This window comes from Sus scrofa, chromosome 2 (genome assembly GCF_054392235.1).
Source record: "Sus scrofa isolate SSC_HxYL_T2T_F1_AM1 chromosome 2, Sscrofa_HxYL_maternal_Yorkshire_Landrace_v2.0, whole genome shotgun sequence".
Lineage (NCBI taxonomy): Eukaryota > Metazoa > Chordata > Mammalia > Artiodactyla > Suidae > Sus > Sus scrofa.
Window position 1 is genome coordinate 89,111,176 of NC_139384.1, and position 11,444 is coordinate 89,122,619.

At 47.6% G+C, this 11,444-nt stretch overlaps 1 protein-coding gene across 4 annotated transcripts in view; it reads left to right on the forward strand.

Moving 5' to 3' along the window:
* The window catches only part of RNF130 (ring finger protein 130), a 154,310-nt gene extending 146,283 nt beyond the window's left edge, over window positions 1–8,027 (forward strand). The window contains exons 8-9 of one of the 4 annotated variants that reach the window (XM_085013641.1): window positions 437–524; window positions 5,819–8,027. In XM_085013641.1, the coding sequence (XP_084869767.1) occupies window positions 437–524; window positions 5,819–5,831 (101 nt within the window). In that variant the 3' untranslated portion in view covers window positions 5,832–8,027. Of the gene's footprint in view, window positions 1–436; window positions 3,802–5,818 lie in introns of those variants that run through there. The other 3 variants (XM_085013639.1, XM_085013644.1, XM_021084320.2) reach the window with 3 other exon arrangements.
* Window positions 8,028–11,444: the final 3,417 nt, after the last annotated feature.

Here is an 11,444-nt window from a genome sequence, read left to right on the forward strand (position 1 = left end):
AGCTGCCGGCATACACCACAGCCACAGCAAAGTGGGATCCAGGCTGTGTCTTCGGCGTACACACAGCTCACAGCAATGCCAAATCGTTAACCCACTGAGCGAGGCCAGGGATCGAACCTGCATCCCCATGGATCCTAGTTGAGTTCATTACTGCTGAGTCACGATGGGAACTCTTAAGTGGAGTCTTTTTAAGCGTACCAGGCAGCTTTTGCTCGAAGAGCTGGTAAACCTCTGGGGGATCTGAACAATGGAATTTACTCTTTTAAAGTGCGCTTAAATTGAGGGATGCCTTCCTTCTTTTCATGCTAGGAGTCCAAAATGGAGATATTTGAGAAAATGTGATGCTTTGAAGATAATCCAGGTCCTTCCCTTCAATCCATGTGGGGAGTGTAGCCCTGACGACCTATTAAGTCTATTTTTCTTGTTCCTTTTCCAGGTGGTCACTTCTTTCATCGGAACTCTCTGTCCCCTCGGAGCCTGGTGTATGAAAGTGAATTCTCCACAATTGAACCTTCTTTGGACATGTATGATGAGAACAAAACCTGATTTTTTTTAAAGTGGGCTGTTGGGGGTCACCTCTTTTGTGATTTGATTTATGATCACCTTTCTTGTTTTGTATTCTTCTGTCAGCATCCATTTTGGAAGAATGGCAGTGCTTTCCAAGCACAGGTTGGGGCTCAGGGTTAAATTGCAAAGTTCCCCCAAGGTGAGGCTTTGAGGACAGCATTATTGCCCAGGTGGCACTGAAAACTACCCACAGCTGGCCACTGTGCCCCAACCAGCCTGGCTGTTTCCAGAGAAGAGGCAGGGCCCAGGGGTTAATGTTGCATCACAAACATGTCTTTGAATAATCACGTGCTATTCCGTGTCAGGGTGATGTTGGAGTTTTTAAAATACCTTTTGTGCTCCCCACTTATAATGCATACTAAAGCCTGCCGGCACCGCTTCTTACTGTTGTGGGGCCCCAATTGCTGCTCCAAGGCCTGCTCTATATCTTCCTATCTCTTATTCTACTTCCTGTTAAATGGCTTCTTTCTAAAGATCCCTAAGAGAAAGCCTTGACTGTTGTCCCTCCTCGGAGACTGACCCAAGAGCATGGCAACGGAGCTGTGGGCTGTGCAGGACGGGCAGTTGTCTGCATTGTCGTTTCCAGCCTCTCCCCCATAGAGCATGACATAGGTGACGCGTGCTTCGTGACCGCTGAAACGCAGACGGCCCTGTCCCTGAGGCCAATGGCTTTGTCTTCCTGGCCACTGCTGGGATGTGGGGGGGGGGGGGGTGCCAGCAAGGCCAGTCTTCCCCAGGGCACAGTGATCCAGGGTGACGGCCAGAGGGTGTCAAAATCATAATGTTTGAGGGCTTTCTTGAGAAAATCAAGCCACCTCCTTATTGTTAGACACCAGATAAGCACCCCGTCCAACCCAGGCCCCCCCTCCAGCCTGGGCATCAGCATGAAGCAGGTGTGGGAGCTTACAGAGAGACTTGGTGGCCAGTGTGGTGGGCATCAGGGACACACACGCTCTTCCCACATGCCTGGGATGACATCAGTTAACATCACAAGAAATGTGGTCCAACACAGGACCACGACGAGCAAGTATACAGAACAAGTTACACATCCTTTTTGCTCAAGGACACACCATCGCTCAGCGTGTTTCTCCCATTCGTGGGAGCCACGTAGATATGGAAATGTCAATCCTCAGACCCTTGTATGAGAGTGGAAACTTCAGTTCCATGTGCCTGAAGTTAGATCCAGCAGCAAACCACGCAGACCTGCCCTGCTGTTCTTATTGACTCTGTAGGACAGACGTGTGAGGTGAACACCTGCCAGTGGTCATGTGTGGCTGGCTTCTAACAGTGTCTCCTCTCGTCATGTGTGCTGAGATGCCTCAGACGCAGTTGTGCCTGGAACAAAACCCCTCAGAGAACCAGAGTGTGATGTCACCTCGGAGTGACCTGCAGAATTTTATTGATAATCGTTTGAGGCTGGAACAGTGAAGATTTTTAAGGTCTTAGCAGCTTTTCCTTTTTTACTTTTAACAAAGGGCTTTTGTTGGTTGGCTTATTTTCCTTTATATAGTCTTTGTACTATAAAAATATTTTTGATAAACAGTTCCTAAAGAGCACTGTTCAGAAAGACAGGTTTGCACCGCGAGCTTTACAGGGAGAGAATGTCTCCGGGAGATGAGAACTTGGTCTGCCTGAGGGTCCAGACACCCACCTGCATCTGTGCTTGGTTTGGCTCATCCGACAGAGAAGATGGCTCAGTTCTGACCTTGTTGTTGCTACCACGACCTCGTTTTCCCAAACCAGAACTCAGATCCCAGTGGAGGGTTTTCTTCTGCTTTATACTGTCTCACAAAAGCATATACGTTAAACTGCACTCCAGATAGTCCTTTATGGAGAAGTAATGAAATTACTTAAAAATGAAAAATTCAGGCACCATTAATATAATATTTGAACTTCTGGTAAATCTAGGGCACACATTCACTGTCAAATAACCAAGGAGGCTCTTTCTTACAGGGGAATTCTCTCAGAATAGTGCTTCAGATCCCAGCCGGACACCTTTCTCCTAAAAATCCAGGCCACCTTCCTGCTCCGCTCCAGAATGTCCTGCCTTTGTGAAGGTCCTATACTCCAGGAAGAGTGGGTAGCAGTATTTATCCCAAACAACAAAGCTGCCTCTCTGCTGGCAGCTGTACCCGGGGGAAATCCTCTGCCGAGCCACCCTGGGGCCTTGGCAGGCCTAGTGGGGGAACAGCAGGGCTGCTTGCCCTGTGAGGTTTGCAAGAACACACTTCTCACCTTGGGCAGCCCTGCCTGTGAGAAGCTGGAGGCTCAGAAGGCAGAGTTTATGGGCCATGCAGCATGGATGGGGTGCGGAGAGGTGCCTCTGCCCCATACAGGTAGAAGTATCTCAGCTGTTGCAATTCCTACAGCTGCAGTGTATTAGGCAGGAAATGTAGGCTAACCTCAGATTGCTTTTGGTGGGGTTTTATTTCTCCAGGGAGAATGGGGAGTACTGTTGGAAGAGTGGAAGAGGCACAGGAGCGAGCTACATGTACCACAGACCCTTGGTCCCTCCAGTAGACTCCTCTGAGCTGGGCCTGGCTCCAGCCTCTTCTTCCCGGGACGGCCTTTACCCTGTGCCCAGGCTGAGCTGCGTGCAGAACCAGCATGCACCCAGGATGCGTGTGCAGTGGGGTCTGGAGCAGCCAGGACCATCAGCTGATCAGCACGGAATTGGGCTGTGACAGTTAAAATGCAAACACTTATAATTTGGCGGGGTTTTTTTACTTCCAAAAGAGAAGAACTGCCCTTAGCCCTCCTTTCCTGTTGTTTCAGGAAGAGAGGGGAGGTGGCTGGCCAGAAACAGCCAAGCTGTCCACTGTAGGCGGGCTGGGCTTGGCGGTGTGAGTGGACAGCCTCTCTGTCCAGAGCTGCCTGCCTCTCCCCCTCAGGGGAAGGCAGGCTCCACCACCAGGTAGTTAAAACCACTAGCAAAAGTCTGGAGAGTCCTGCTTTTGAAGATAGGTCCCACCTCAGGCCTGGCTCTGAGGATCGTCACGAGGCACTTTCCTGAACAGCAGTTTGAGCGGATGCATACAACAGCCCAGCTTCCCAAGGACATGGTCACAGAGGGTTTAAGCAAAATTAAGATTACTCAATCTGGCTACCTTGCTATTTCCTGTGGGCTTTATAGGCTCTTCTCCTGTTTTCGTTACCCCTCACATCCAGTTCTTTCCTCATCTACATGTAAAATGAAATTGGTTTCAGTTGAAGAAAAATCAAAATGTTATCTTGCTTGCTGTGCCCCTTTATTATCCAGACAGCAACTCTGCTGTGGGAAAACAAGGAGGTGGTGTTAACATCAGGTCACCTTGACAAGTGGCCGCTGCTCATAAATGTCATGAAACAAAAACACTTATTTCCCGGAAGTAGCATTTAGCAGGGGAAACATAAATTTATGAGGTTAATTTGGTCAACAGACCCTTGGTAGGTTCTCACTGTGTGCCAAACACGTATGCAGGGAGTTTGGGTGAATCCTGTGATCATTAGGATTTGGGCTGTTATGGAAAACCGGTTCATTAACAACCATCGGGGGTGTGAGCCCAAATGAAATGATGGTGAACAGCAAGGAGGCGGTTTCCCAGGGTGCCGATGGGCAGGACCTGTTGCTGAGGATGTGACACACCTCTGGTGAAGACAGGTTGGGAGGAGCTGAGTCCAGCAGCGCCCGCCCCCGCCACTGGGCAGGGAGGGCTTTGCAGTGGGGAAGGCCCAACTCTCTGCTTGAAAAAGAGAGGGAGTTGGGGTGGGATGGGCCGGTTGGGCCCTCCAATGTCTCAGAGCAGAGCAGACTTCAGTCACCCCGAGCCCAGGATCAGGCTGCCAGTGGGAAGGGGGGAGCCACAGGATTGAGGCAGAAGCCTGGCTCTGGTCTCAGGACCTAGTGAGTGTTGGGGGGACACAGAGAGAGAGTCCTTAAGGGGACACTTCAGATTTTAGGGCTGGCAGGGGGGCGTAGAGACACAGCTCTGGATCTCAGGCTTGGTGAGGCAAGGACGGTCAGTGTGGGGCCCCTCTGTGCATCAGAATTCCTGGGAAGCTGTGTTTTCAATGTACGTGTCACCCAGACCTGTCAAAGTAGCCCCCATGTAACTATAGTCCCTCAGTGCCCCAGGCTCTCCCTCTCCCCGCTCCCACACACACTCGCTGGAGTTAGAATCTCCCAGAGGGGGTATCCAGCCAGATCTGAGGTTCCTAAGCTGAATTCAGATGATGATGGTGGAAGCCAGGATGGGGCTAAAATTGTCCAGTGATTTGCGAACCGGGCTTGGAATCACTGACACTTAAGGTATGGACAGAAGGAGCTACAGACAGCAACTGATTTAGAAAAATCACTGAGCATAACTTCCCTGTTCAAGAAGAGTGGTGCTTAGCTCACGGCCAGGCCAGAGCAGGCTCGCTCACACCCAGAGACGGGGGTGGGAGGAATTCAGCTCAGCATTCGCTCCCAGGTCACACGGTAAAGTTTGGTTTTCACGGGGTGACCATTATGACACCCACAGCTTAAAATAAGTGTCTTCCCTGTTGAAGGCAGTTGTTACAAGTGAGATGCATCTAGTTTTGCCTTTTGGCTTTGTTGGTAAATCATTCCAGAGCTCATTGGGAAAAGGATGAAATGAATGTTGAGTATACATGTTCGCTTTAAAACCGCGGATGTGGGGAGTTCCCGTCGTGGTGCAGTGGTTAACGAATCCAACTAGGAACCATGAGGTTGCGGGTTCAATCCCTGCCCTTGCTCAGTGGGTTAACGATCCGGCGTTGCCGTGAGCTGTGGTGTAGGTCGCAGACTCGGTTCGGATCCCGCGTTGCTGTGGCTCTGGCATAGGCCGGTGGCTACAGCTCTGATTAGACCCCTAGCCTGGGAACCTCCCATATGCCTCGGGAGCGGCCCAAGAAATGGCAAAAAGACAAAATAAATAAATAAATAAATAAAATTTAAAAAATAAAATAAATAAAATAAAACCGCGGATGTGGTTAAGATCCTTTCAGCAGGACCGGGAAACATCTTTAAATTGTTTAAGTTTCGTAACATTAGGGAAAATACAGAGAAGGATACAGAGGTAAAGTGCCTGGGTTTCCTTCATGGAATTGTGCTTTCCTTACTGTCCTCATAACAGCAGGAAAAGCAAAGCATGCTGGATCCCACAACTAGGGGGAAGGATTTCTTCCCAGAGGCCGTGTCCCCGACTAGCCAGAGTCTGTCCCTCCTCTGGAGTCTCGGTTGAGTCAGGAGGTTTGCCCTCTTTCTTAGGGGAGTGCCCTGAAAGATCCCCACAAACCGAGCCTTGAAGACAAGAGTGCAGTGGGTCCCCAGCAGACACGGGGTGAGACAGTCACCTGTGTTCTCCAGAGCTGCGTCCCACCAGCCTTCAGTGACTGAAGAGGGGACATGATGCTGTCTGTCTCGAGTGCTCAAGGAACCGCATGTCCGCCCAAGACTTGCTCTCATTGTCCCACAAGGCCCTGGCGGACACCCCGTCCATGACCTGGGACCTGTCTGGGGTTTTGCCTCTTGCAGTTCACCATAACTCAAGCCATTTTTTTCTTCACTCTGACTTGAAGAAGAGGGAAGATACTTTATGACAAACAAAAAACAAAGAAACTTTGAACTTCATGCAAACTTGAGTATTAAATTCAGAAGGAGTCAGTGCTGTTGGAGTCTCTCAATCCTCTATCCCAGGCTTTCCTACATCTTCCCGCTGAATCATCCCCATGCAGATGCACAGAAGGCAGAGGTTTGACAGCCTGAAAGGAGTGACTTTTTCAGAAACAGCAAACTTGGGGAAGTTTTGCTGGTGGCCCAGAGGCAGTTGCCAGAGTGTGCGTGCTCAAGCCAAGGGTGGCGTCCAGCTCATCAGTAAGCGCCTTTACAAACCACACACATTCTTTCTTCTCTGGAAAAGCCGAGAGCTGGAGGATGTCATTAGCACCCTTTCTCAGCTGCAGTGGAGCCTTGATGCCCTGGAATACAGCTTCCAGGATCCCCCACTCCTTTAATGCTAGGCTGACACAGCTCATTTCTCACCTGTCCACTCTGCTCCACTGGGGCAGGCGGCTGGGCAGGGAAGGGGCGTCAGTCATCTGCAAGCCTGATTGGCCTTCATCAGCTCCTTACCCCTCCGCTGATTTTCACCCTCTCTCCAGCGCTCTTTAAAACTACGGGCAGCTGTTGAGAGTTAGAGGTGAATGTTCTGAGCAACTTTTTACAAATTTAACCCAACACACAGCGAACTCTCATTTGCTTTCAGAATTATCCTTCACCCATCATTAAGTCCAAGTATATTTATACTATGTCTTATTGAAGGACTTTTCTAGTGTCTGGGTGGTCCTGAGCCAAGATGTTTGTGAAAACAGAAGGGGGAAAGGGCTTGGTAGAATATCACATCCCAAGCCATCCCTCTCCCTTCAGGTGAGTAAGGTGTTCCTAAGCAGAAAGGCTAACTGCCTACTGCCAGCCAGAATGCTGTGTGGACCAGGTCACTAGGGGTGGCCAGTGCCAGGGTCCCAGCCCCTTTGCTGAGTGCCCAGCTTGGGGTAACACATGCCATCCTGGAGAGAAATGGAGAAGGCACTATGTCCGCTCATCCCCTGGCAGCCCAGGCCTGTCTTGTTGCCCCAAGTGAAGGAGGGGTGCCTTTGACCCATGCTTGGGGCCAGAATCTGGGATCTTAAGCTGAGAATGGAAGGCAGGGTCTACTCCTGAGTGGCAGTGGCTCTGGTGAAGGAAACTTGACCAGTGTGACTATAGAAACAGGAAAAGACTCCAAGCTAGAAATGCTGTTGGGACTACAGGGAACACCATCACTTAATGGAACAGTTCTGCTCCTGTACAAGGGGAGTTGGTCCAAGTCCTAGGCCACATATGTCACAATTGTTTTTGACCCTCAGTAGCTTTTATACTCATGTAAAATATTAAAGTTACCCCTTTCATATTTGGGTCCTTCAGAGCGCTCCACTTACTCTGGGCTCCTGCTAACTATGCACAACATCTCAGAAGATGGCATACAAAACTATTTTTCTAACTGTAGCACAGGTAATTTGGGGTGGGAGGCTTGGGATGTACCTAAATGTGGCAAATGATGTACTGTCCACCTTGAGGGATGAAAGGGAAACTGTGCACTTGAGTTTAATTCACCATTGGATAGCTTGTGCCAGACAGAACACACATCAAATATCCAAGAAGCAAAATTGATCATTAGCTTAATTTGGGGGCTTACTCTAGAGGGGTTACCTTGTCTAGAACACAGGCACCTGCAAGTAGAATGTGAGCTGATTTCTTGGCAGTCAGATCTTAGCCCTTTGAACTGTTCTGGGCAGCACAACTCCTAGGTCCACATGGTTGATGTAAGTATCATTAAGTAGTGAAATTGTCTGGTATATATCCTATATGCCAATAGTGTATACCTGTATGTGTGGGATTTGCTAATATAACCATTTCAATAAAAACCTATTGAAAAAGATGCTTTGGCCACATGGAGTACTCTTGGTAGTAACCTGTATCAGTGAGGACTCTTTTGGTTGCACATGATGGAAACCTGAACCCAAACTGGCTCAAGCCAAAGGTAAATGTAGTGGCTCCCCGAAGGCTAAGATGCCATGGGTACGCTCACATCAGTTATAGCCTGGTTTGGCCCTCAAACACTGAGGCCAGGACACCTTTGCTAGCTTTGCTTCTTCCAGGTAAACTCCATTCTCAGGCTCAGGGAGGTAGTAGCCCCATCAGGACTACTTCCCCAGGAGGTAACCCAGACCAGAATGGCATCTCCTTGACCCCGATTGGCTTGATTGGAGGCATGGGGCCATCGCTGAACCAGCCACTGTGGACATAGAGGTAGAATGTGCCATTAGCCAAGGCCAGCATGGGCTCCACTTCTGCAGCTCAGGAGTGCATTCAGCTTCATCTGACAGACAGGAGCTGAGAGTTGTAAGCTGTGGTTGCCATAGCAAAATCATGATGCTGTATGGGGAGAAATGGACGTTGCAGCAAAAGCACAGAGATTCAATACATGTAGAAAAGAACTGGAACCAAAAAGGTCTGGATGTTACTACTACTTCTGCCACAACTAGCATGAAACTGGCAAATCATTTCACCTGTCTGGATTTCAGTTTTATCTCTTTAATGCGAATCTTAAAATACCTACCTCAGGAGTTCCCGTCGTGGCGCAGTGTTTAACGAATCCAACTAGGAACCATGAGGTTGCGGGTTCAATCCCTGGCCTTGCTCAGTGGGTTAAGGATCCATCGTTGCCTTGAGCTGTGGTGTAGGTTGCAGACGCGGCTCGGATCCTGCGTTGCTGTGGCTGTGGCGTAGGCCAGCGGCTACAGCTCCAATTCGACCCCTGGCCTGGGAACCTCTATATGCCGTAGGAAGCGGCCCTAGAAAAGGCAAAAAGACAAAAACAAACAAACAAACAAACAAAAACCTACCTCATAGGGTAAACATATGGAGATTAGATTTAAAATAATGAAAGAAGTAGGTTTATAGTTCCCTGGTGGCCTAGTGGTTAAAGATTTTTCACTGCTGTGGCTCAGGTTCAATCACTGGCCCGGGAACTCCCCAGGTGCCATGGGCAGGGCCAAAAAAAAGTTGACTTAATATCACATATCCAATAACAGTCTAGTATCTGGATTATATAAATAGCTCTTACAACTCAACAATTAAAAAAAAAAAACAAAAAACAAAAAAACAAAAAAACAGGTTCAGCAAGTTAAGAATCCAACTAGTATCCATAAAGATTCGGGTTTGATCCCTGGCCTCACTCAGTGGGTTAAGGATCTGGTGTTGCTGCAAGCCGCAGGGTAGGTCACAGATGCAGCTCAGATCTGGTGTTGCTGTGGCTATGGTAGAGGCCGGCAGCTGCAGCTCCAATTCAACCCCTAGCCTGGGGAACTTCCATATGCTGCAGGTGCAGCCCTAAAAAGAAAAAAAAAAAATTTTTTTTTTCTTTGTATAGCCATTTCTATGGCATGTGGAAGTTCCCGGATGAGAGGTCCAATTAGAGCTGCAACTGTGACTTACACCATAGCCTCGGCAGCACCGGATCTGCTGAGCAAGGCCAGGGATCAAACTTGGATCCTCACAGAGATAATGTTGGGTCGTTAACACAACTGCTGCAATGGGAATTCCCAAGATAACCCAATTTTTAAATGGGCAAAAGATATGAATAAACATTTCTCCAAAGAAGATGTACAAATGACCATCAAATGAACATCAGGTATGTGAAAAGATGCTCAATATCGTAAGTCATTAGGGAAATGCAAATCCAAACCACATGAGATACCACGTCATACTTACTAGGGTGGCTGTAATAAAAAGATAGTAAAAAAGATAGTAACAAGTGTTGACTAGATACAGAGGAACTATAAGCCTCATACATTACTGGTGGGAAAGTGAAATGGTCAGCTGCTTTAGAGAACAGTTTGCAGTTCCTCAAAAAGTTAAACATAGCTTTACCATAAGGCCCAACAATTCCACTCTTCGGAATCTACCCAAGAGAACTGAAAACATATTCACACAAAAACCTGTACCCAGATGTTCATAGCAGTGTTATTTATAATAGCCCAAAAGGGGAAATGACCAAATGACTCTCACCTGATGGATGGATAAATAAAATGTGATACATCCATGGTGTTGGAAAACTGGATAGTTACATGCAAAAGATTGAAACTAGTCACCATTTTAGGCTGCTCACAAAAATTAACTGAACATGGATTAAAGACTTAAATGTAGGACTTGAAGCCATAATGTTCCTAGAGGAAAATATAGGGGAAAGGCTCCTTGACATTGGTCTTGGCAAGAAAAAAAAAAAAAAAAAAAAAAGCAAGAATAAATAGGACTACATCAAACCAAAAAATTCTACACAGCAACAGAATCAACCTATGGAATGGGAAAAATATTTGCAAACCATATGTCAGATGAAGGTTAGTATTAAAAATATATAAGGAAGGGAGTTCTCATTGTGGTGCAGCAGAAACGAATCCAACTAGTATCCATGAGGATTCGGGTTTGATCCCTGGCCTCGGTTAGTGGGTTGGGGATTCAGCGTTGCCGTGAACTGTGGTGTAGGTCACAGATGAGGCTCGGATCCTGCGTTGCTGTGGCTGTGGCTGTGGCTGTGGCCAGCAGCTGTAGCTCTGAACTCTAGACTGGGAACCTCCCTATGCTGAAGGAGCAGCCTTAAAATACATACGTGTGTGTGTGTGTGTGTGTGTGTGTGTGTGTGTGTTCTGTATATATGGAACACATAAAATTCAATAGCAAAATAATAATCTGATGTGAAAAATGTGCCCATTTGAACCTGATAAGACATTTTTCCAAAGAAGACACATAGATGGACAATAGGTACGTAAATGTGCTCAACATCACTAATCAGAGAAATGCAAATTAGAGCCACCGTGAGACATCACCTCATACCTGTCAGAATGACTATTATCAAAAAGAGAAAGGGAATCACCTGGTGGTGCAGCAGGTTAAGGATCTAGCATTGTCACTACTGTGGCTTGAGTTGCTGCTGTGGGACAGGTTCAGTCCCTGGCTTCTGCATGCCACATGTCACAGACGTGGCCAAAAAGAAAAAAAATAAAGCAAAAAGAGATAAAAGGATATGGAGAAAAGAGAACCTTTGTGCGTTGCTGGTAGGAATGTAAATTGCTACAAACCTTATGGAAAACAGCATAAAATTTCCTCAGAAACAAAAACAAAACAAAACAGAGCTACCATACAATCCATCAATCCCACTTCTGGGTATATAGCTTAAGGAAATAAAATCACTGTCTTGGGAGGTCCCACTGTGGCTCAATGGAAACATGTCTGACTAGCATGCACGAGAATGCAGTTTCCATCCCTCGCCTTGCTCAGTGGGCTATGGATCTGGCGT